A 22423-nucleotide genomic window follows, 5' to 3' on the forward strand; every position below is an offset into this window, starting at 1 on the left:
GGGCATTATATGCGACAAATAAGCATGTTGATATGATGGAAGAGGAGGAGGAGGATGAGAAAAGGTAGATTCAACCACATACCATTGTTTGTGGTGGAAGGGGTGCATGGGAATACAGTGTATTCAATACACCATAAAAGCCACATTTAATATTCCTATATGTTCAGCCTCTTTCCTCTGGTGGAGTAGAGAAGTCATGGTCAATCCAGGCCTTGTTGATTTTTATAAGAGTCAACCTGTCAGCATTTTCAGTTGGCAGGCGGATACGCTTATAATGCCACCAGCAGCACTAAATACCCGCTCAGACAAAACGCTGGCAGCAGGGCTGGCCAGCACCTCCAAGGTGTAGAGCTCCAGTTCGTACCACGTGTCGCCATCGTTGTCAGATGGAAATTTTTGGAGCAATTTTTCAACAAGGATCTTCTGGTATTGCACCATTTTGCTCGTCCTCTCCACCAGAGGAATGAGATATGAGAAGTTCTCTTTGTAGCGGGGGACGATAAGGGTGAACAACTAGTAATCCATGTTGTCTAAAATGCGTATAACGTGCAGGTCGCTGGAAAGGCAGCCTAACATGAAGTCAGCCATGTGTGCCAGAGTACCAACAGGCAAGACTTCGCTGTCGTCATCAGGAGGATGACTCTCAATCTCCTCATACTCTTTCTCCTCTTCTGCCCACTCACGCTGAACAGATGGAATTAAACTTCCATGGGTACTACCCTCTGTAGCAGAGGCAACCGTCTCCTGCTCCTCCTCCTCCTCCTCTTCATCGTCCAATTCGCGCTGAGAAGACGAACTGAGGGTGGTCTGGCTATCACCCTGTGTAATGTCTTCTCCATTTCCACCTCTTTCACATGCAAAGCGTCGTCCCTAAATGTGAGCAGCGAGCGTTTGAGTAGACACAGAAGTGGGATGGTTACGCTGATAATAGCGTTATCGCCGCTCACCATCTTTGTTGATTCCTCAAAGTTTCTTAAAACCTCACAGAGGTCAGACATCCATGCCCACATCCTTCTGACTTGTTGACCTAACCACAACCTCAGTGATTGACAATTGTGTCTCATCCTCTTCCTCAACCTCTTGAGACAGTAATTGCTGTTGAGTTATTGGTAACTGTGTCTCATCATCATCCACCTCATTAAACAGTAATTGCTGTTCCCCACCGTCATCTTCTTGTGACTGTGGATGCTCAAGAGTTTGGGAATCAGGGCACAAGATCTGTCCCTCTTTAAACATGCTTGGCGAGAGGGCCAAATCAAGGAATGGCGAGGAAAAGAGGTCCTTGGAATATCCGAGTGGGGGATCACTTGTTTGCCCAGACTCTCCATGATGGGAGAAAGTAGTATCAAGACTAGACTTGGTGGAAGACAGGGTGGTGCTCAACTGACTTGAAGCATTATCTGCTGCAATCCAACCGACCACCTGGTCGCACTGGTCTGACTTCAAGAGTGGTGTCCTGCACTGCCTTGCAAACTGGAACATGAAGCTAGGTATCATGGATTTTCTTGTGCTCTGGCAGCAGGCACAGTTTCAACGCGCCCAGGGCCATGGCCTCTGCATGCACCATCAGCATCACGGCCACTTCCCCATCCCTTATTGCTCGCCTTCTTCATTTAATGTGATATAGCATAGGATTTAAAAATGTATGCGCAAAAACATTTAAAAAGGTAAAAAGGGATGTGGAAACGTCACACAGGAGATATCCCGCAGATAATGTCAATGCTGTCACCAGCGGCTAATAAAAAACTTGACGGAATGTCACAGGTTTTTGGGATGAGGAAACTTTTTACAGGAGAGGTACCACCAGTAATGTCACTGTCCAAAGAATCTACAGAAAAAGTACACTGGATGTCAATAAAATTTTAGGGATGTGCACACTTTACACAGGAGATGTAGCGCGGATAATTTAACTGTATGCAGCGGACACCATCTACGGAAAAAGTACACTGGATGTCACTGATATTTTAGGGATGCGCACACTTTACACAGGAGATGTAGCGCGGATAATTTAACTGTCCGCAGCGCACACCGTCTACGGAAAAAGTGCACTGGATGTCACTGATATTTTAGGGATGCGCACACTTTACACAGGAGATGTTGCACAGATAATTTAACTGTCTGTAGTGGACACTGTCTATGGAAAACGTACACTGGATGTCACTGATATTTTTGTGATGCGCACACTTTACACAGGAGATGTGGCGCAGCTAATCTCACTGTCCGCAGCGGACACCGTCTATTGAAAAAGTACACTGGATGTCACAGTTATTTTTGGGATGCGCACACTTTACACTGGACATGTGACGCAGCTAATGTCACTGTCCGCAGCGGACACCATCTATTAAAAAAGTACACTGGATGTCACAGATATTTTTTGGATGCACACACTTTAAACTGGAGATGTGGCGCAGCTAATGTCACTGTCCGCAGCGGATAATTTAACTGTCCACAGCGGACACCATCTACAGAAACAGGACGCTGGATGTCACAGATATTTAAGGGATGCGCACACTTTACACAGGAGATGTGGCGGTGATGATTTAACTGTCTGCAGCGGACACCGTCTACGGAAAAAGTACACTGGATGTCACAGATATTTTAGGGATGCGCACAAAAAATAAAAATCTTCCTATTACACTCCCTACACTGTCTTTCCCTTACTATGCTGTATATTATACTATACTATATATACTATATACTATACTATCCCTGACTAAGACTGAGCCGAACACGTGTCATCGGGTGCTTTATAGCACTCGATGACGCGTTCCGGCCAGCCAATCACTGTAATGCTAGTAGCCAACATGGCTATGGCATTACAGTGCATGCCAGTACCTTCCTGCACGTTTATTGGCTGCATAGCAGCCAAGAAATGTGTGGGGAGGAGACTTGAGCATTGCGCTCGAGCACATGAGGTTCTCGGCCGAATACCCCTTTAAGCTTCCCCAGTCAATGCTAACCATAGCACCTCCGAGTAATATAGATAATACGCATTTACAGTCCATGAGCACTGCAGTAAAACAGAATAAAAATTAAATGTATTCTATTCCAACGAACAAATGTAATAAAAGTCAAACTGTATTTTATATGTGATATGATAACTTGGTGCTAATGAAAACTACACACATGCAATGTCGTGGCAAAAACCTTCCCAATAATCAATATCTGAAATGAGTAGATCTTCTAGAGACCATTATCATAGCACAAAAGAGCTACAGGAACCACTGGGGGCCTTACTGGGCATCCATTCTACAGAGAGGCCTTTTTATTAGGTTTGTAGGACTATTGATATCTATAAGTAGAGTTGAGCGGACACCTGAATGTTCGGGTTCGATGGGTTCGGCGAACTTCGGAAAGAAGTTCGAGTTCGCGACCCGAACTTGACCCCGAACCCCATCGAAGTCAATGGGGACCCGAACTTCTGAGCACTAAAATGGCTGTAAAAATGTCATGGAAACGGCTAGAGGACTGCAAATGTCGTCAAAATGTGGTTAAGAGCATGGCAAGTGCTCTGCAAACAAATGTGGATAGGGAAATGACTTTAAATAACATAAAAAACTTAAAATAAATAAATAATATTGATCTAGGAGGACCAGGTCCATATGGAGTAGGAGGTTGAGGAGGCGGTGGATGTGGGGGTGTAGGTGGAAGTGGCGGTGGAGGAGGAGGAGGTAGCCTGCACTGCTTTTTGGTTTAAAATTTATTTTTATTTTTTTAAATTAGGGTACACCCGAAAACATTAGGAAACGTTCAGACAATACACCGGCTGCAGAACAGGCCAGCACCTTCAAGGTGTAAAGGGCAAGCTCAGGCCATGTGCCCAATTTGGAGACCCAGAAGTTGCAGGGGCTGACCCCTGTCAGTTAGTTCATGTAGGCGTGTGCACACTTACTGCCCCACCATGTCTCACGTCTGCTCTATCAACTTTCGATGTTCTTTTATGCACCTACCATGGTGATCACGGGTGGCGGGGAATCAGGGTTCCAGGCCAGAGAGGGAGCGTGAGAAAAAGAGACCAAATTTAACCACCTCAGCCCCCCTAGCGTAAACACCCTTAATGACCAGGCCACTTTTTACACTTCTGCACTACACTACTTTCACCGTTTATTGCTCGGTCATGCAACTTACCACCCAAATGAATTTTACCTCCTTTTCTTCTCACTAATAGAGCTTTCATTTGCTGGTATTTCATTGCTGCTGACATTTTTACTTTTTTGTTATTAATCGAAATTTAACAATTTTTTTGCAAAAAAATTATATTTTTCACTTTCAGTTGTAAAATTTTGCAAAAAAAACGACATCCATATATAAAATGGTTTGGGTAAAAGTTATAGCGTTTACAAACTATGGTACAAAAATGTGAATTTCCGCTTTTTGAAGCAGCTCTGACTTTCTGAGCACCTGTCATGTTTCCTGAGGTTCTACAATGCCCAGACAGAAGAAAAAACCCACAAATTACCCCATTTCGGAAAGTAGACACCCTAAGGTATTCGCTGATGGGCATAGTGAGTTCATAGAACTTTTTATTTTTTGTCACAAGTTAGCGGAATATGATGATTTTTTATTTATTTTTTTCCTTACAAAGTCTCATATTCCACTAACTTGTGACAAAAAATAAAAAATTCTAGGAACTCGCCATGCCCCTCACAGAATACCTTGGGGTGTCTTCTTTCCAAAATGGGGTCACTTGTGGGGTAGTAATACTGCCCTGGCAATTTAGGGGCCCTAATGTGTGGTAAGGAGTTTGAAATCAAAATGTGTAAAAAATGACCAGTGAAATCCTAAAGGTGCTCTTTGGAATGTGGGCCCCTTTGCCCACCTAGGCTGCAAAAAAGTGTCACACATGTGGTATCGCCGTACTCCGGAGAAGTTGGGGAATGTGTTTTGGGGTGTCATTTTACATATACCCATGCTGGGTGGGAGAAATATCTTGGCAAAAGACTATGGGGGGTGATCAATGACAGGGGGGTGATCAGGGAGTCTATATGGGGTGATCACCCCCCTGTCATTGATCACCCCCCTGTAAGGCTCCATTCAGACGTCCGTATGTGTTTTGCAGATCCGATCCATGTATCCGTGGATCCGTAAAAAACATACGGACGTCTGTCAATGACAGGGGGGTGATCAATGACAGGGGGGTGATCAGGGAGTCTATATGGGGTGATCATGGGCTAATAAGGGGTTAATAAGTGACAGGGGGGGTGTAGTGTAGTGGTGCTTGGTGCTACTTATTACTGAGCTGCCTGTGTCCTCTGGTGGTCGATCCAAGCAAAGGGGACCACCAGAGGACCAGGTAGCAGGTTTATTAGACACTGTTATCAAAACAGCGTCTAATATACCTGTTAGGGGTTAAAAAAAATCGCATCTCCAGCCTGCCAGCGAACGATCGTCGCTGGCAGGCTGGAGATCCACTCGCTTACCTTCCGATCCTGTGAACGCGCGCACCTGTGTGCGCGCGTTCACAGGAAATCTCGCGTCTCGCGAGATGACGCATATATGCGTGACTGTGCGCAGAGCTGCCGCCTCCGGAACGCGATCCTGCGTTAGGCGGTCCGGAGGCGGTTAAGGGAGAAAAATTTATTTAAAAAAATTGGGATCGAGCAGAAATGTGGGAAAAGCTATTGAGGCGCAAATGTGGGACAAATTACAGAAGCCCAAATGTGGGCCAAAAGATTCAAGCGGAAATGTGGGAAAAGCTATTGAGGAGCAAATGTTGTCCAAAAGAGTAAAGCGGAAATGTGGGACAAAGTATTGAAGCTTAAATGTGGTACAACTTGTTTAAGTTTCAGCATTGAATCAAAGGAGGTAGCGCGCATCAATTAAAGAAGCATTTCAGAAATTGTATTCCCTGTCACCTATGCAGAGCAGGGGTTTATTCACGTCTAAAATTGTATAATGTCAACCCAAGAATGTAACAGAAAAATTTCAGAAATGTATTAACCTGTCTACTTGGCAGTTCAGGGGTCTATGACAGAAAACAATTGTTTATTGTCACCCGAAAATGTAAAATAAAAATGATTGTATTAAGCTGTCAACTAGGTAGAGGAAAAAATTGCTGAATTTTACCAGAAAACTTACAATTTTTTTTTTTTGTTAACCGGCCTACTAGGTATAGCAGTAATACTATACACCCAAAAATTGGTTAGTTTCACCCGAAAATGTAACTGACATTTTTTATTTTTTTAAACCGCCTACTAGGTATAGCAGTGGTACATCACACCCAAAAATTTGTGAATTTTACCATAAAATGTAACAGACAAATTGTTTTATTGTTTAACCTGTCTACTAGGTAGAGAAGTGGTAGTTCACACCCAAAAATTGTTGAATTTCAACTGAAAATGTAACTGACAAATGTATTTTTTCTTGTTAACCGGCCTACTAGGTATAGCAGTGGTACTATACACCCAAAAATTGGTGAATTGCACCCGAAAATGTTAATGACAATTTTTTTTTTTTTTTTAAAAGGCCTACTAGGTATAGCAGTAATACTATACACCCAAAAATTGGTTAGTTTCACCCGAAAATGTAACTGACATTTTTTATTTTTTTAAACCGCCTACTAGGTATAGCAGTGGTACATCACACCCAAAAATTTGTGAATTTTACCATAAAATGTAACAGACAAATTGTTTTATTGTTTAACCTGTCTACTAGGTAGAGAAGTGGTAGTTCACACCCAAAAATTGTTGAATTTCAACTGAAAATGTAACTGACAAATGTATTTTTTCTTGTTAACCGGCCTACTAGGTATAGCAGTGGTACTATACACCCAAAAATTGGTGAATTGCACCCGAAAATGTTAATGACAATTTTTTTTTTTTTTTAAAAGGCCTACTAGGTAAAGCAGTGTTACTATACACCCAAAAATTGGTGAATTTCACTAGAAAATATTAATTACATTATTTTATTTTTTTAACCGGCATACTAGGTATAGCACTGGTACTATACACCCAAAAATTGGTGAATTTCACCTGAAAATGTTAATGAAAATTTTTTATTAGTTTTTTTAACCGGCCTACTAGGTATAGCAGTGATACTATACAGCAAAAATTGTTTAATTTCACCTGAAAATGTAACTGACAATTTTTATTTTTTTAAACCGCCTACTAGGTATAGCAGTGGTACATCACACCCAAAAATTGGTGAATTTCACCATAAAATGTAGCAGACAAATTGTTTTATTGTTTAACCTGTCTACTAGGTATAGCAGTGGTACTTTACACCAAAAAATTGTTGAATTTCAACTGAAAATGTAACTGACAATTGTATTTTTTTTGTTAACCGGCCTACTAGTTATAGCAGTGGTACTATACACCCAAAAATGTAACTGACAAATTTTTTTTTTTTGTTAACCGGCCTACTAGGTATAGCAGTGGTACTATACACCCAAAAATTGGTTAATTTCACCAGAAAATGTAACTGACAATTTATTTATTTTTTGTAAACCGGCCTACTAGGTATAGTAGTGGTACTATACTCCCAAAAATTGTTTAATTTCACCTAAAAATGTAACTGACAAATTGTTTTATTGTTTAACCTGTCTACTAGGTATAGCAGTGGTACTATACACCCAAAAATTGGTTAATTTCACCAGAAAATGTTAATGACAATTTTTTATTTGAAACATAGAAACATAGAATGTGTCGGCAGATAAGAACCATTTGGCCCATCCAGTCTGCCCAATATAACCAATTTTTGTTTTTTTTAACCGGCATACTAGGTATAGCAGTGGTACTATACACCCAAAAATTGGTGAATTTCACCCGAAAATGTTAATGACAATTTTTTATTTGTTTTTTTAAACTGGCCTACTAGGTATAGCAGTGGTACTATATGCCCAAAAATTGGTTATTTCACCAGAAAATGTTAATGACATTTTATTTATTTTTTTAAACCGGCATATTAGGTATAGCAGTTGTACTATACACCCAAAAATTGGTGAATTTCACCTGAAAATGTTAATGACAATTTTGTATTTTATTTATTTATTTTTAAATTTTAATCATTTTATTATGTTTTGTATGGAATTATGTGATGTTATGTTGACAACTGAATGATAGTGGTATAATTTGATGTAATATTGGGGACAATATACTGTTGGTGTCCTTTTTGTTTGGTTCCTAGTGGACCATTCCCATACAAATTTAATTTATTTTTACCATTAAAATATTAATTGTCCTCACATAGCTCTTGGGTGAAGCTTCATATAACAAAGCACCTTAGTTCCAGTTGTTTAATAGGTGAGCCACCATAAATATTATCTTTTTTTTTATTTTTTATAATAATTTTTATTAAGACAATAAAAATTACAGAATATTGTACGGTATAACTGCCAAAAGAGGCCGTACAAAAACAATACAAGTAGTAGATGCTACATCAAATTGACAATAGATAGCCATTTTATAGACAATACAAAATTTAATCAGACATATATACTAATGTTAGCGCATTATAGTTGATGTTAAGACATTACAATTAATGATCAGGCAGTATGGTTGATGTTAGTGCATTCAGGTTGATGTTAAGATATAACAATTAATGAACAGACCTTCGGATTGAAGTAAAAATCATATAGTTGATATAATGCTAATGTTGAGTAGCAATTTTATTTAAAATTCCTATACGATTCCCACTCCTTCCAGACAACTTTGAACTTAGCGTGTGTCCTGTTTTCCCAGGCCGCAATTTTGTCGAATCTGTAAATAGTATCTACCTTACAGATCCATTGATCATCTGAGGGGATATCAGAAGAGAGCCAATATCTCGGTACTTGAAGACGTGCCGCCATTATTAACTTGTTAAATAATGGAGGAAGCGTAAGGGGTGTGTCATATGAATGGGAACCTAGGAGAGCTAATTGAGGAGACAGCGAAATAGCTGAATTACAGATTTTGTTGCTCCTTGAGAATATTTTTTCCCACCAATTGTGGATTTTTTCCCACCATATGTGGTAGAAGGTTACCTTTTTTTCACCGCAGCGCCAACATACATCCGAGCCCCCCTTACCATATCTACAAGTTATATCCGGTGTCTTATACCACCTTGTTAAGACCTTATAACCGTTTTCCTGGATCCTCACACATCGAGAGGAAGTATGAGGTTTCAAGAGTATGCGGGAAAGTTCTTCAGGGGAAAACGTCTGGTTCAGATCTTTCTCCCAATGATTAATGTAAGCCGGTTTGGGCGGCAGAATAGGTGAGCAAATTCTTTTGTAAATTTGCGAAATTGGTTTGCTTTGGGGGGGATTGGTTCTGTATCAAGGATTCAAACCACGTGAGAGGTCTGATTAGAGAACAGTATGGTATGTTTTTGGAGATGTAGTTCCATAAAAAGGAGATGACAAAGGGGTTAGTTGCATGTGCTTGGATAGCTGATAAAAAGGCCTCACCTTCCAACAAAGTCCCAGAGTCATTGAACACTGACCTGATAGGGATTGTTGAGTGGCGGAGTGGGAGAGGTATACATTTTTTCAATTCTTCAGAGGCTAGGTCTAATACGTCCCTAATTTGCACAATAGGAGAGGGGACAGAAATACCATAATTGGAGTCCTGGAACCATTTCCATGTCTCCAAGGTAGCCCTAAACGTTGGACCAGCTTTTAGAACCCTTGAAGGGAAGTTCTGAGTGTCTACCAAAAGACCCCTAAGTGAGTGATTCGAGTGGGAGGTTTCCATCCCCACCCATGATTTGTGGGGTGGTTGTCTAAACCAGTCGAGGGCTCTTGTCAGGAGAATAGCTCTGTTATATAAAAGCGGGTGGGGAAGTCCAATACCACCAAAAGCTCTGGGCCTCTGGAGAACTGCTATGGAAATTCTAGATTTTTTTTTTTTCCAAACAAAGGCTCTAATTAGTTTTGAGAGGGAGTTATAGTATTCTCTTGGGATGGGGATGGGGAGAACCTGCTGCAGGTAATTGAGTCTGGGAAGGACCAGGGACAAAACCATATTTTTTCGGCCAAACCAGGATAGTGTTGGAGAATGTAAATTGTCCAATTGGTCCTGCATTGACTTAAGGAGGGTGATGTAATTGAGTGCAAACAGTTTGTTTATATCCTGAGGTATTTTAACCCCTATATATGTGAGAAAGGGAGCTTCCCAATTAAAAGGGGACGATTTGGCCAGTCTTTGTTTAACAGAAGGTCTATGGCATACTGGGAGGACATTGGATTTATTCAGATTGATTTTGAAGTTAGATAGAGGGCTAAAAACTACTAAAATGTTGTATACAATAGGCAGGGAGGTTTCAGGGTTGGTTGTGATTATCATAAGATCATCTGCAAAAGCAGCAACCTTGTGATCCTGTCCCCCTAGATTAATGCCTTTTATTTAGTTTTCTTGGCGGATAGTTTGAAGTAGAGGTTCCATAATTAATACTAAGATAAGGGGGGATAGGGGGCAACCCTGCCTAGTTCCATTCTTAATAACAAAGGAAGGGGAAAGAGAATTGTTCACAATCACTGATGCTGAGGCATTTAAATACAATGAAAGGATTGCCATAATGTAAGCTGAGGGGAATCCAAATTTTTCTAGTGTGAGGGTCATGAAGTCCTATTTTACCCTATCAAATGCTTTCTCAGCATCGGTGCAAGGGGGAGGGAGTATTTTCTGGCATGGAATAAGGCATTAATTAATCTGGCAGAGTTATCTTTACCCTCTCTTCCAACCGCAAATCCCGTCTGGTCTCTGTGGTTGAGCTTCGGGAGGAGGGGGGAAAGACGGTTAGCCATCATTTTGGCTAAAAGCTTCAAATCTAAGTTCAAAAGTGATATGGGGCGGTAATTCGCACATTGAGTTGGGTCTTTCCCTTCTTTGGGGATGATAGTAATATGTGCCTGAGTCATGTCTGGGGACAGGGGAGTGCCTTGTAGTGATAAGTTGCAAATTTTTAGGAGGTGCGGGATCAGAGATCCACCAATTGTACGGTAGTATAAGGCTGGAAGACCATCCGGGCCAGGAGCTTTGTTTTTACGAAGGTTTTTTATAGCTATGGCTAATTCTTCAGATGTGAATGGGGAACTTAGCGCCTTCTTTTGGGATTCTTCTAGCTGAGGAAAAAGGATGTTTTGGAGGAACTGTTTAATTGGATGACAGGAGGAGGAAGAATCTGCGTCCCTTTATTTCTGGGGAATGTTGTAAAGGGCCTGATAATATTCTTGGAATAGCTTGGCTATTTCTTTTGTTGTTAAAGCAAGGCTCCCGTCTGGCCTGGTTATTTTGTTGATATAGTTATGTGCTCTTCTCTTTTTGATCCTATTCATCATGAATTTGGAGGTCTTGTCCCCATGTGCGAAAAATTTGTATTGTGAATGTAAGAAGAACTTAGCTGATTGTGTGTTCAGGTAATTTTTTAGTTTGGCCCGAAAGACTACAAAGCCGGGATAGTTGGGCATCCTGAAGGGATTTTTTGTGGAGAGTTTCTATTTTTTGGATCTCTGATAGCAACAAGTCTAGGTGTGCTTTCCTTTTCTTTTTAAATATTGAGCCAGCGTTGATAAACTGTCCTCTCATGTAGGCTTTATGGGTATCCCAGACCACATGAGGGGAGGTATCTGGGAGGGCATTAATGGTGAAAAATTCCTCCATGAATTCCTGTAATCTAAGTATCTGCTCCTTTGAGGAAATTAACTGCTCATTAAGTATTCAGCTACTAGATCTGGGGGACATTTGAGGGGTAGCTATGAATGTCATGACTGGGGAGTGGTCAGAAAGGTGGATTGATTCAATCCAGGCTTTGTTGCAAAGGGAGAGATGTTCTTTAGAAATCAAGATATGGTCTAGCCCTTTGGTAGGAGCCATGGACATGTGAGAAGAATGTATAGTCTGGATTTGGGGTTGAGTGTTCTCCAGACATCTATAAGGTGTTGGTTGTGGAGCTGTTTTTTTTTTTAATAGCGTTTAATGCTTTGTGAGATAGGATTGATTTATGTGAAGTCAAATCCATTTGAGGGTCCAATGTCACATTGAAGTCTCCTCCCATAATAACTATGCCCTCTTTAAACGTGTCTATTATTGGGGTGATACTCTCAAACCAGTTTCGTTGGTTGGTATTAGGGACATAAATATTAATGAATGTATAGACCTGGTTGGATATTTGTCCCTTGATTAAAATATAGCGACCATCTGGATCCTGTATATGAGAGCAGTACTGGAAAGGCACATCTCCCCTAAATCCTACACTAACGCCTCTTGAGGCTGCTGAATTTGAGCAACAATGAAACCAGAGTGGATATTTGGAATGGGATAGGTTTGGGTAGTGGTTCAATTTGAAACGTGTTTCCTGTAGTAGCAGGATAAAGCAGTTTTTTTTTTTCAGGAATGAAAAGATTTGGCATCTTTTGGATGGGGCGTTAAAACCCTTGACGTTATATGAGACTATAGTTAAATCTGCCATCATAAATTGATAATAGGGGAGGGGTCAGCCTTCCAGAAGCTGCTCTCATCATCAACATAAGCAATTTTAGTAAGATATGTCCCAGCATTGCTATCGGCAAGACATCTACTTAGTGGTACTATACACCCAAAAATTGGTGAATTTCACCCGAAAATGTTAATGACAATTTATTTAATTTTTTTTAATGGCCTACTAGGTATAGCAGTGGTACTATACACCCAAAAATTGGTTAATTTCACCAGAAAATGTTAATGACAATTTTATTTTATTTTTTAACCGGCATATTAGGTATAGCAGTGGTACTATACACCCAAGAATTGGTGAATTTCACCAGAAAATGTAACTGACAAAGTAGTGAAATTATATAAAATAAAACACGTACAAAAAAAAAAATTGGATTTATGAGGTGTAACGGAGTAGGTGGATGCGGCGGTGGAGGAGGACGAGGTAGCCAACACAGGTTTTTGGTTTTAATTTAATTTTTTTAAATTAAGGTACACTCCAAAAGAGTGTGAAATATCCAAAATACAAACATGAGCAATTGCGCTGCAGTATAACAATGGCTGCTTAGTGCCGGTATACATGTCTATTCTGCACAAGGTACGGACAAGTCCTGAGGGATCCATGCCTGGTTCATTTTAATGAGTGTGAGCTTGTCCACATTGGCTGTGGACAGGCGGCTGCGTTTGTCTGTGATGACGCCCCCTGCCGTGCTAAGCACACGTTCAGATAATACACTGTCTGCAGGGCAGGTCAGCACCTCCAAGGCGTAAAAGGGCAAGCTCAGGTCATGTGCCCAATTTGGAGACCCAGAAGTTGAAGGGGGCAGACCCATTATTCAGTACGTGTAGGCATGTGCACACATACTGCTCCACCATGTTGGTGAAATGCTGCCTCCTGCTAAGACGTTCCATATCAGCTGGTGGTGCTGGTTGTTGTGGCGTGCTGACAAAGCTTTTCCACATTTCGGCCATGCTAACCCTGCCTTCTGAGGTGCTGGCGGTGCCCCAGCTGCATTGGCGACCTCTTCCTCTGCCTTCGCCTTGTGCTTCCACTGTGCCCCCACTGTCAGGTAGGAATGCCACCAGCAGCGCGTCTACCAGGGTGCGCTTGTACTCACGCATCTTATGATCACGCTCCAGTGACGGAATTAAGGACGGTACGTTGTCCTTGTAACGGGGATCCAGCAGCGTAGCCACCTAGTAATCAGCACAAGTTAGAATGTGTGCCAGGCTGCCCAGAGGCAACGAAAAGATGTCCTCTGTGGTAGGTGTATCGTCTGTGTGCTCTGTATCCCCCCATCCATGCACCAGTGATGGTCATGAGCTGGTCTGGGTGCCACCCTGCTGTGAACATAGTTCCTCCTCCTCCATCTCCTCCTCCTCATCCTCCACCTCGCTGTCGTTTACCCCTGGCTGTGCTGAAGTTGGTGTCGTTTACCCCTGGCTGTGCTGAAGTTGGTGGTGAAGGTGTTACTCTGACTGGATGATGAACTGGTAGAGGATGAGAAGGCAGAGTAGAAGGAGGAAGCAACAGGAGGCAAACTGAAGCGCCCTGCAATCCTCGGTGGTGGAAGGACATGCGCCAAACTGCCATCCGCCTCAGGCCCAGCCGCCACTGCATTTACCCAGTGTGCTGTTATGGAGATATAACGGCCCTGACCGTGCTTACTGGTCCACGTATCCGTAGTCAGGTGCACCTTGCCACAGATGGCGTTGCGCAGGTGCGTTTTTTGGATGTCTTTTTTTGGATGTCTTTCTTTGCCCTTCTTATTTCTTCCATCCCAAAAAAGGAGATTCTATTCAGCACGCATATATGGATATGAATATAAATGTAGGATGCAATATAGATTTATGCATTTTATCATCTTATGGATTTAATTATATGTGTTCTTCAACTGAATAATGGGTTCTCTTTAAAAGGCTTGCCACAATCAATGATATATATAACAACATGAGTGGAATATTGAAAGAAAATGAGAAAACGCATTACAAACGCAAAGAAACTACAGAGGTTTTTTGCCTCTTTTTGCTCTTTTTCCCTTTTAAAGAAAGTCTTTATGATTGACATGCATATAATATAAGACGCAAGAGACTTAGGCATCTTGTTGCCTTGTAGAATTAACTACATGGGTCTAGAATCTATATATACCTTTTTTTTTAAAAAAGATTGAAAGCCCTTCTTTATAAGAGCAAAAACTTCACCATAACAGGTGAAAAATAAAATACTGAGATTGGATGAAAATCGCTAAAATCCAGACAATGTCTTAGGTGGGTTTTCAAGGTCATTGACTATATAAGAAGGGGGTAGTTGTATTAGGAACTGAGGCCACTGAGGAAGAGGTTGTCACCTCGAAACGCGTCTGACCGTTTTGGACTTATAACTACCCACCTAAAACCACCTTAAAGAGATTGTATTCCACATCTTTAATTGGAATTTTATTTGGTGCACTAGGCCCTTTAAAGATACCTCACATTCAAACAGAGTGAAAACATTACCTGATCCGGCTGACGTCACATCACGTGATACAACCAAGCTGCGATTCTACGGCAAATACTGCGAACTCTCCCACGTGAGACGCTGAGGTCCTATCACGGTCGGCGTGACTATCACATACGTGCCACAGAGGGAGGGAACAAGGAAGGCCCTGCCCAAGTGAGAGGGAAGGTGGTGACCCCTGACTCACCTAGCGGCTGGCACCTGGCTGCCCTGACGTCCCTAGACGGGTTCCTCACCCGTACGCCGATCACGTGCCTAAAGCCCTGGCTTTCCCTGAGCTGAGCCCTGGATAGTGGACAGGGCGGTGGGAACACTAGTCCGCACCACTAGCTCTAAAGGAAAACACCAAGGGAAGGACAGACAATACAAACTCAACATATAATCCCAGATGGGCGACAACAGGAGACAACAAGAAGCCCAACAGGGATCCGGAGGGTAGCACTCTGGAACAACAACCAGGATTCACAACTCCAGTGGGTCAGTATAGATGTCCAGGCAGGAAGCTCTATAACTGGCAACTAGAGAAGAGTGAGGGGAGAATATAAGGAGGTTGGGAGTGGCAGACAAGAAACAGCTGAGGAGGAGAAGCTACGGATCCCTGATTGAGACAAAAAGGATAGCAAGGCAAACACAGAAAACAATCACTAAGAAACAACGTGATCTTTAGATATAGAGCGCGCAGCCACCCGCTGCGACCTCCTGACCCCGGGTATAACGGAGTCAGACGTGGCTCTTGATACCCTCGTGACAGGTCCGCGCTCCACATAGCTGGAAAGTTCGCACTAAGGTGACAGTAATCGACATACCGAACAACCAGAAGGACCGCAGGACTGCGTGACACTCGTGTGCTACATAGAGCCAAGGAGCACAGCCTGGTAATCAGTGAACGGAGGTAACAGGTAAGAGGCCGTACGAGGGGGACGCCCCAGACGCCTGGCCTCCCAAGAGACCGATTTCATCTGTTTTTATACATTTTTTATATTTTTTGCAAGTAACTTTCTACAGCGTCACATATTAACAGCGACAACCACCCTTGGGAGGATACTTTTTATTCACATTTATATCACAATATATGGTTTTATTATTGTAATACTATTATTGACACACCATGGATTTATATTAGGGTATTAAGAATTGATATATTGTAATAAGTATTTTGCACAAGGTGTCACTTAATCATTTTAGATACATTGTCTAAGCACTAATGCACATTTAGCTCACATGATTGTAACATCTGAAATGGGAGGTTTAGAAATTGGTTTCCAACAATCTCAGCATATTAAGACTGTAAGGGCAACACGTCACTTTTCTCAATTTATTTTAATGAAATGAATTTATTTTTAATACTTGTCAGATGGTGAGTGCCTGTTTTTAAATTTTAAAAAAGCAGAAGAGACTGCTGCATGACTTGGGGCTCAGACTGCTTGGCTGATTTGCAAGGGGGTGAGATGAAAGACTGATGGACATCGGCTGCAGGTGCCAACTGTGGTCTTTCAGCAGGAGACTGGGTGGGAGACAATGTAAAGCAACTGGATCCACTGTCAGCAACCCAATCTACTATTGCATGTACTTGTTCAGGCCTCACCATTCGTAGAGCCGCATACGTCCCTTATTTGACGCTCTCCTCATATTTTTCGAATTTAGGATCTTGCCCTAAATGGGTGTTTAATAGTAGAATTGAACGACAGTATGTAAAGGGTGTATCTCACACGTACTGATCCAGACTAGGCCTCAATTAAATATTTCTTTGCCCAAAATGGCTGTATTTCAAATGGCTGAATCAAACTCCTGTATGTAGAGGTGGTATCTCACACGGCCTGAACCACTGTAGGCCTGAATTCAATATTAGTGCACCAAATGGCGGTATTTCAAATCTCTGAATGTAACTCAAATGTATTAAGGGTGTATCTCACAATGACATCTGCATCAAAGGCTGCCAGCTAAAAAAATTTGTGCCAAAACGAGTGTTTGTTTAACAACTGAATTTGACAGCAGTATATAAGCCTGTAATGTCACACGTGCTGATGCTGCAAGGTCAAAAAATAGTATTTTTTTGTAAAAAAAAAGTGTTTTTCAAACCCCAGAAAATGATGGGTGTATTTCTAGCTTAAATTGCACACTGACTAATCCAGATGTTGTAGTTTGCCCAAAAAAATTGTGATTTGTAATGTCCCAAAAGCTCAGATGCAGTGCTGGTGCACTGAGCTTGCATAAAATGTCCGCCACCGCCGCCCACCTAACAGAATTATAAAAGTTTTTTTTTTTTTGTCAATGAGCTCAGGGCAGGGTAAAACGATAGTGTCCTGCACCCACACAACTGTTTGTCTGTAGATCTCTGAGTTAGATTCTCTCCTATTCTCTCCCTGAAATCACAAATCCAGCAGCATCCTCTCCCTACACTGGTAACAGCAGAGTGACGTGCAGCGCTACGTGACTCAAGCTTATATAGAGCCTGGGTCACATGCTGCTCTGGCCAATCACAGTCATGCCATTAGCAGGCATGGCTGTGATGGCTTCTAAGGTCAGACAGGTAACTGCTTGTTGATTGGCTGCTCTGCAGCCTTTCAAAAAGCGGCAAGAAAGTGCCGAATCCGGACTTTTACGAAAATGTTCAGGTTCGGGTCCGCGGTCCAAAAATCCTAAAGTTCGGTACGAACTCGAACTTTACAGTTCGGGTTCGCTTAACCCTATCTATAAGCACTTTAAGACAACCAAACTGTTATGAGGGTGTCACAACCTATCGCTGACAGCGATGGCTACTCGTTTGGTTTCAATAGATCGCTCCATGACCTAGTGGTAGGAATTGATTCCGTTCCAGGTTTTCCTGCTTAGGTTTGATTCTTTTTGTCCCATTTAGGAATCTGTAGCTTTTCCTTTCAGCTGTTCTCTGTCAGCCACTCCCAGCTACTATATCAGGGGTGGCCAACCCGCGGTTCGCGAGCCGCATGCGGCTCCTTGAGCCTTCATTTGCGGCTCGCAGGGGAGCGGTGCGGCCAGCGATTACTCTCCTCTCTGCAGCGCGTAAGTGAAGCGCTGGAACGAGGTGGAAGAGTGGAGAGGACTCAGAGTGCCGAGAGCGGGCACGTGACTCAGTCACTCACTGCAGCTCCGCCCCCTCCTCCGGCAGAGAAGGCGAAGCTGCAGTGCTTAACCCCGCCACCAGCCGCCGATGTGCCCGCCCACGGCCCCACACCCCCTTCTGTGAGTGTGTTTGTGTCCTAATGCCTGCCCCCGCCCCCCAGTCTTCTCAGTGCCAGCCCAGCAGCCAGATTCATCAGACCGCGGGCTGGGGCTATGGGGGCGGCAAGAAGTGGCGCAGCAAGCAAGGAGGACCTGCTTCCAGCTCCATAGTAAATTTTAATGAATGTTAATGGTGGACAGCAGGTCAGTGGGCACTCAGAGCAGCAGTGGCAGAGAGACTCACTGAGGCCAGCAGCAGCCATTTTAGTCCGATTACAGCCACTCTGCAGCTTTGGCTCTAATCTGACTTAAATGGCTGCTGCTGGCCTCAGTCTCTCTGCCACTGCTGCTCTGCCTTTTTTTTCACAGGTGCCACTGCCCAGCACACCAAGTGTGTTTGAGCATATGGGTGGTAGTCTAAGCATGGGCGGTCATCTGAGCATGGGGGGGTCATCTGAGCATGGGGCGGTCATCTGAGCATGGGGCGGTCACCTGAGCATAGAGCGGTCACCTGAGCATAGAGCGGTCACCTGAGCATAGAGCGGTCATCTGAGCATGGGGCGGTCATCTGAGCATGGGGCGGTCATCTGAGCATGGGGCGGTCATCTGAGCATGGGGCGGTCATCTGAGCATAGAGCGGTCATCTGAGCATAGATCGGTCATCTGAGCATGGGGTGGTCATCTGAGCATAGAGCGGTCATCTGAGCATAGAGCGGTCACCTGAGCATAGAGCGGTCATCTGAGCATGGGGCGGTCATCTGAGCATGGGGCGGTCATCTGAGCATGGGGCGGTCATCTGAGCATAAGGCGGTCATCTGAGCATAGAGCGGTCATCTGAGCATAGAGCGGTCATCTGAGCATGGGGCGGTCATCTGAGCATGGGGCGGTCATCTGAGCATAAGGCGGTCATCTGAGCAAGGGGCGGTCATCTGAGCATAGAGTTGTCATCTGAGCATAGAGCGGTCATCTGAGCATAGGGCGGTCATCTGAGCATGGGGCGGTCATCTGAGCATGGGGCGGTCATCTGAGCATAGAGCCGTCATCTGAGCATGGGGCGGTCATCTGAGCATGGGGCGGTCATCTGAGCATGGGGCGGTCATCTGAGCATGGGGCGGTCATCTGAGCATGGGGCGGTCATCTGAGCTTAAGGCGGTCACCTGAGCATAGAGCGGTCATCTGAGCATAGAGCGGTCATCTGAGCATGGGGCGGTCATCTGAGCATGGGGCGGTCATCTGAGCATGGGGCGATCATCTGAGCATGGGGCGATCATCTGAGCATGGGGCGATCATCTGAGCATAGAGCGGTCATCTGAGCATGGGGCGGTAATCTGAGCATGGGGCGGTCATCTGAGCATGGGGCGATCATCTGAGCATAGAGCGGTCATCTGAGCATAGAGCGGTCATCTGAGCATGGGGCGGTCATCTGAGCATGGGGCGGTCATCTGAGCATGGGGCGATCATCTGAGCATGGGGCGATCATCTGAGCATGGGGCGATCATCTGAGCATAGATCGATCATCTGAGCATGGGGCGGTCATCTGAGCATGGGGCGGTCATCTGAGCATGGGGCAGTCATCTGAGCATGGGGTATCACATGAGAAATCTTGAAACACATTGTGAAAAACAAAGATTGCCAGAAGTCTCACTAAAGCTGTCTACATTACAGGTAGGAAAGGTGGTTTAAATGCACTTTTAAATGTTTGATAACTCAATTGCAGTAATACTGTCGTGTGCACGCATATTTGTGTAAATGGAAAGCTTGTGGCTCCTGGCAGTCATACGATTTTTTTTTCTGGGTCTTTGTGCCTGTAAGGTTGGCCACCCCTGTACTATATATTCTCCCTTGCTGCGTCTCTTGTTGCCAGATATAAACCTTCTTTCCAGATCTTCTATTCTGACCTCAGGTGGACAACTGTTGCTGTGGAGCCGTTGGAACTGGAGCTTTTGGATCTCCGGTTCACTCCTGTTTGTTGTCTTCTGTTTGTTGTCTCCCTTCGGGAATTGTTGTTTGTCCTTTCCCTGCTCCCACCGCCCTATTCACTTCCTAGGGCTTATTTTAGGGTAAGCCAGGGACGAGGCACGTGATTGGGGTACGGGTTAGCAGCTAGGGACATCAGGGCAGCCAGGTGCCAGTGCCAGATGAGCTAGGAGTCACCACTCCTTCCTCTCCCTAGTGGAAGGGTACTCTCCTTCCCTCCCCTCTGCGCAGCACGTCTGTTACCTGCCATATCAGACGTGATACAAACAAGGAGATAACTGACCTAAAGATGGGAAAAAGGAGTTCAGCACCAAACTCTTCAGTCCTGCATTGGAAGGTATAGTGGCTGGCCCATCCCAATGCCAAGAGGGGGCAAAACAACTCATAGCTTTAGATGGTGTCCCAGCTTCTGCTGGAGAGCAGCTCAGGCTCACTGGTATATACTGCTGTTACATTAGTATTAGACTGTTGAATAATACTGCCATTGTTTTGCATTGTTAAAATACATATCATCAACTGCAGAAAAGCCTGGATCCTGCCCTAGTCCGAGCAAACTGTGCAAGCGTCCTATTCTCCCACCGCTATGCTTCTCTGATCAAGACTGTCCTGGAGAAAAGAAGTGCTGTACTCCAGAATGTCAAGACATGTGCCAGGACCCCTCCGTAGTGATGTAGAAGTAAGTTATTATACATGTGCAGGGGAAAATGTCTGGAGAAGGAGAACAAATCTGTAAAAGTTCTCTTTTCTACCTGTTGTCTAATATGAGACATTTTCTGGTTGTCTATGTATCTACGGGGTAACCTGAAGCTCCTGCTCCCATCACATTTATAATACTGTGGTCTTCTATTGTTGCAGAAAGATCTTTGTTCCCTTAGGTTACTTTCACACTTGTGCTGTTAGTATTGAGACCCGGCAGAGGATCGCAATACCGGAATTAAACAGATTCATTTTGATTTTGCACATCAGGATGCATCTATTCCGTTAGAATGCGTTTGTGTGAAATCAAAGCGGCAAATAACAGTCACTAAATACATTGAAAGTCAATGGGTGATGGATCAGTTTTTTTGGCTCCATAAAAAAATTGATCTGTCACCATAGACTTGCATAGTTTTCTGTGCCGGATCTGTTTTTTTATTTTTTCTTCTGTTTTCATGACCAGACACAGCGTTTGTGTCCGGTCACAATATGGAATTCTGCAGGAACGGAATACATCCTGAATGGATCTCTTTCCATATAGAATGCACTAGGACTAAACGGAAACGTTTCCTCTGCCGGATCTCAATACCAGAAAACAACAATGCAAGTGTGAAAGTAGCCTTAGTCACCAAGGTTTGGGTGTGACTGTTTCTTCTGAACCCCTATAGTTAACCCCTTGCACAAGTTAACCCCCTATAGTTACCCCCCACCCTATGTACCCTGGACATCTTGAAATGAAGTCTCCTCATTCTTTACATAGATGTCAAGTCTTCTGAAATTTGAAAAAAATGTTCTCCTTCTCCTTAATTGCAGTCAAACCCTAAGCCTGTGGACTCCCAACCAGAAGAGCTGTGACGTTGGCTGCAAAATTGGTTGTGAGGAGGTGTGAAGTCTTCATTCCATGCAGAAGTGGATTATGGAAATAGATGCCATGTAAGGGATCTCTCCAGAAGAATAGAATGATGGTCCCTGCAATTCCACATGACATGCAATAAATCTGAATGATATCAACCTTTGTGCTTCTTGTCCTAAGTTACCCTGAGAAGAACATGGAGGGGAAGGTAAACCTACATGGGGTTATCATGTAACATCAAAGATTAGCAGAGCAGAAAAATATAAGTGAATGCAGAACTATTCACACCCTTCACGATGACCCCTGTATCCTGACTGTTAGGCCTCTTTCACACGGGCGAGATTTCCACGCGGGTGCAATGCGTGAGGTGAACGCATTGCACCCGCACTGAATCCGGACCCATTCATTTCTATGGGGCTGTGCACATGAGCGGTGATTTTCACGCATCACTTGTGCGTTGCGTGAAAATCGCAGCATGCTCTATATTCTGCGTTTTTCACGCAACGCAGGCCCCATAGAAGTGAATGGGGCTGCGTGAAAATCGCAAGCATCCGCAAGCAAGTGCGGATGCAGTGCGATTTTCACACACGGTTGCTAGGAGACGATCGGGATGGAGACCCGATCATTATTATTTTCCCTTATAACATGGTTATAAGGGAAAATAATAGCATCCTGAATACAGATTGCATAGTACAATAGGGCTGGAGGGGTTAAACAAAAATATAATAATAATTTAACTCCCCACATCCACTTGTTCACGCAGCTTGGCTTCTCTTCTGTATTCCTCTTTGCTGTGCAGGAGGAAAAGGACCTGTGGTGACGTCACTG

General features: G+C 43.6%; 1 protein-coding gene across 1 annotated transcript in view; it reads left to right on the top strand.

Annotated features, from left to right (window-relative positions):
* The window catches only part of LOC120997050 (WAP four-disulfide core domain protein 5-like), a 41295-nt gene extending 19542 nt beyond the window's left edge, over positions 1-21753 (top strand). Inside the window, exons 4-5 of the mRNA XM_040426953.1 lie at positions 20569-20722; positions 21556-21753. Of these exons, the coding sequence (XP_040282887.1) occupies positions 20569-20720 (152 nt within the window). The 3' untranslated portion in view covers positions 20721-20722; positions 21556-21753. The remainder of the gene's footprint in view (positions 1-20568; positions 20723-21555) is intronic.
* Positions 21754-22423: the final 670 nt, after the last annotated feature.

This window comes from Bufo bufo, chromosome 4 (genome assembly GCF_905171765.1).
Source record: "Bufo bufo chromosome 4, aBufBuf1.1, whole genome shotgun sequence".
Taxonomy (NCBI): Eukaryota; Metazoa; Chordata; class Amphibia; order Anura; family Bufonidae; genus Bufo; species Bufo bufo.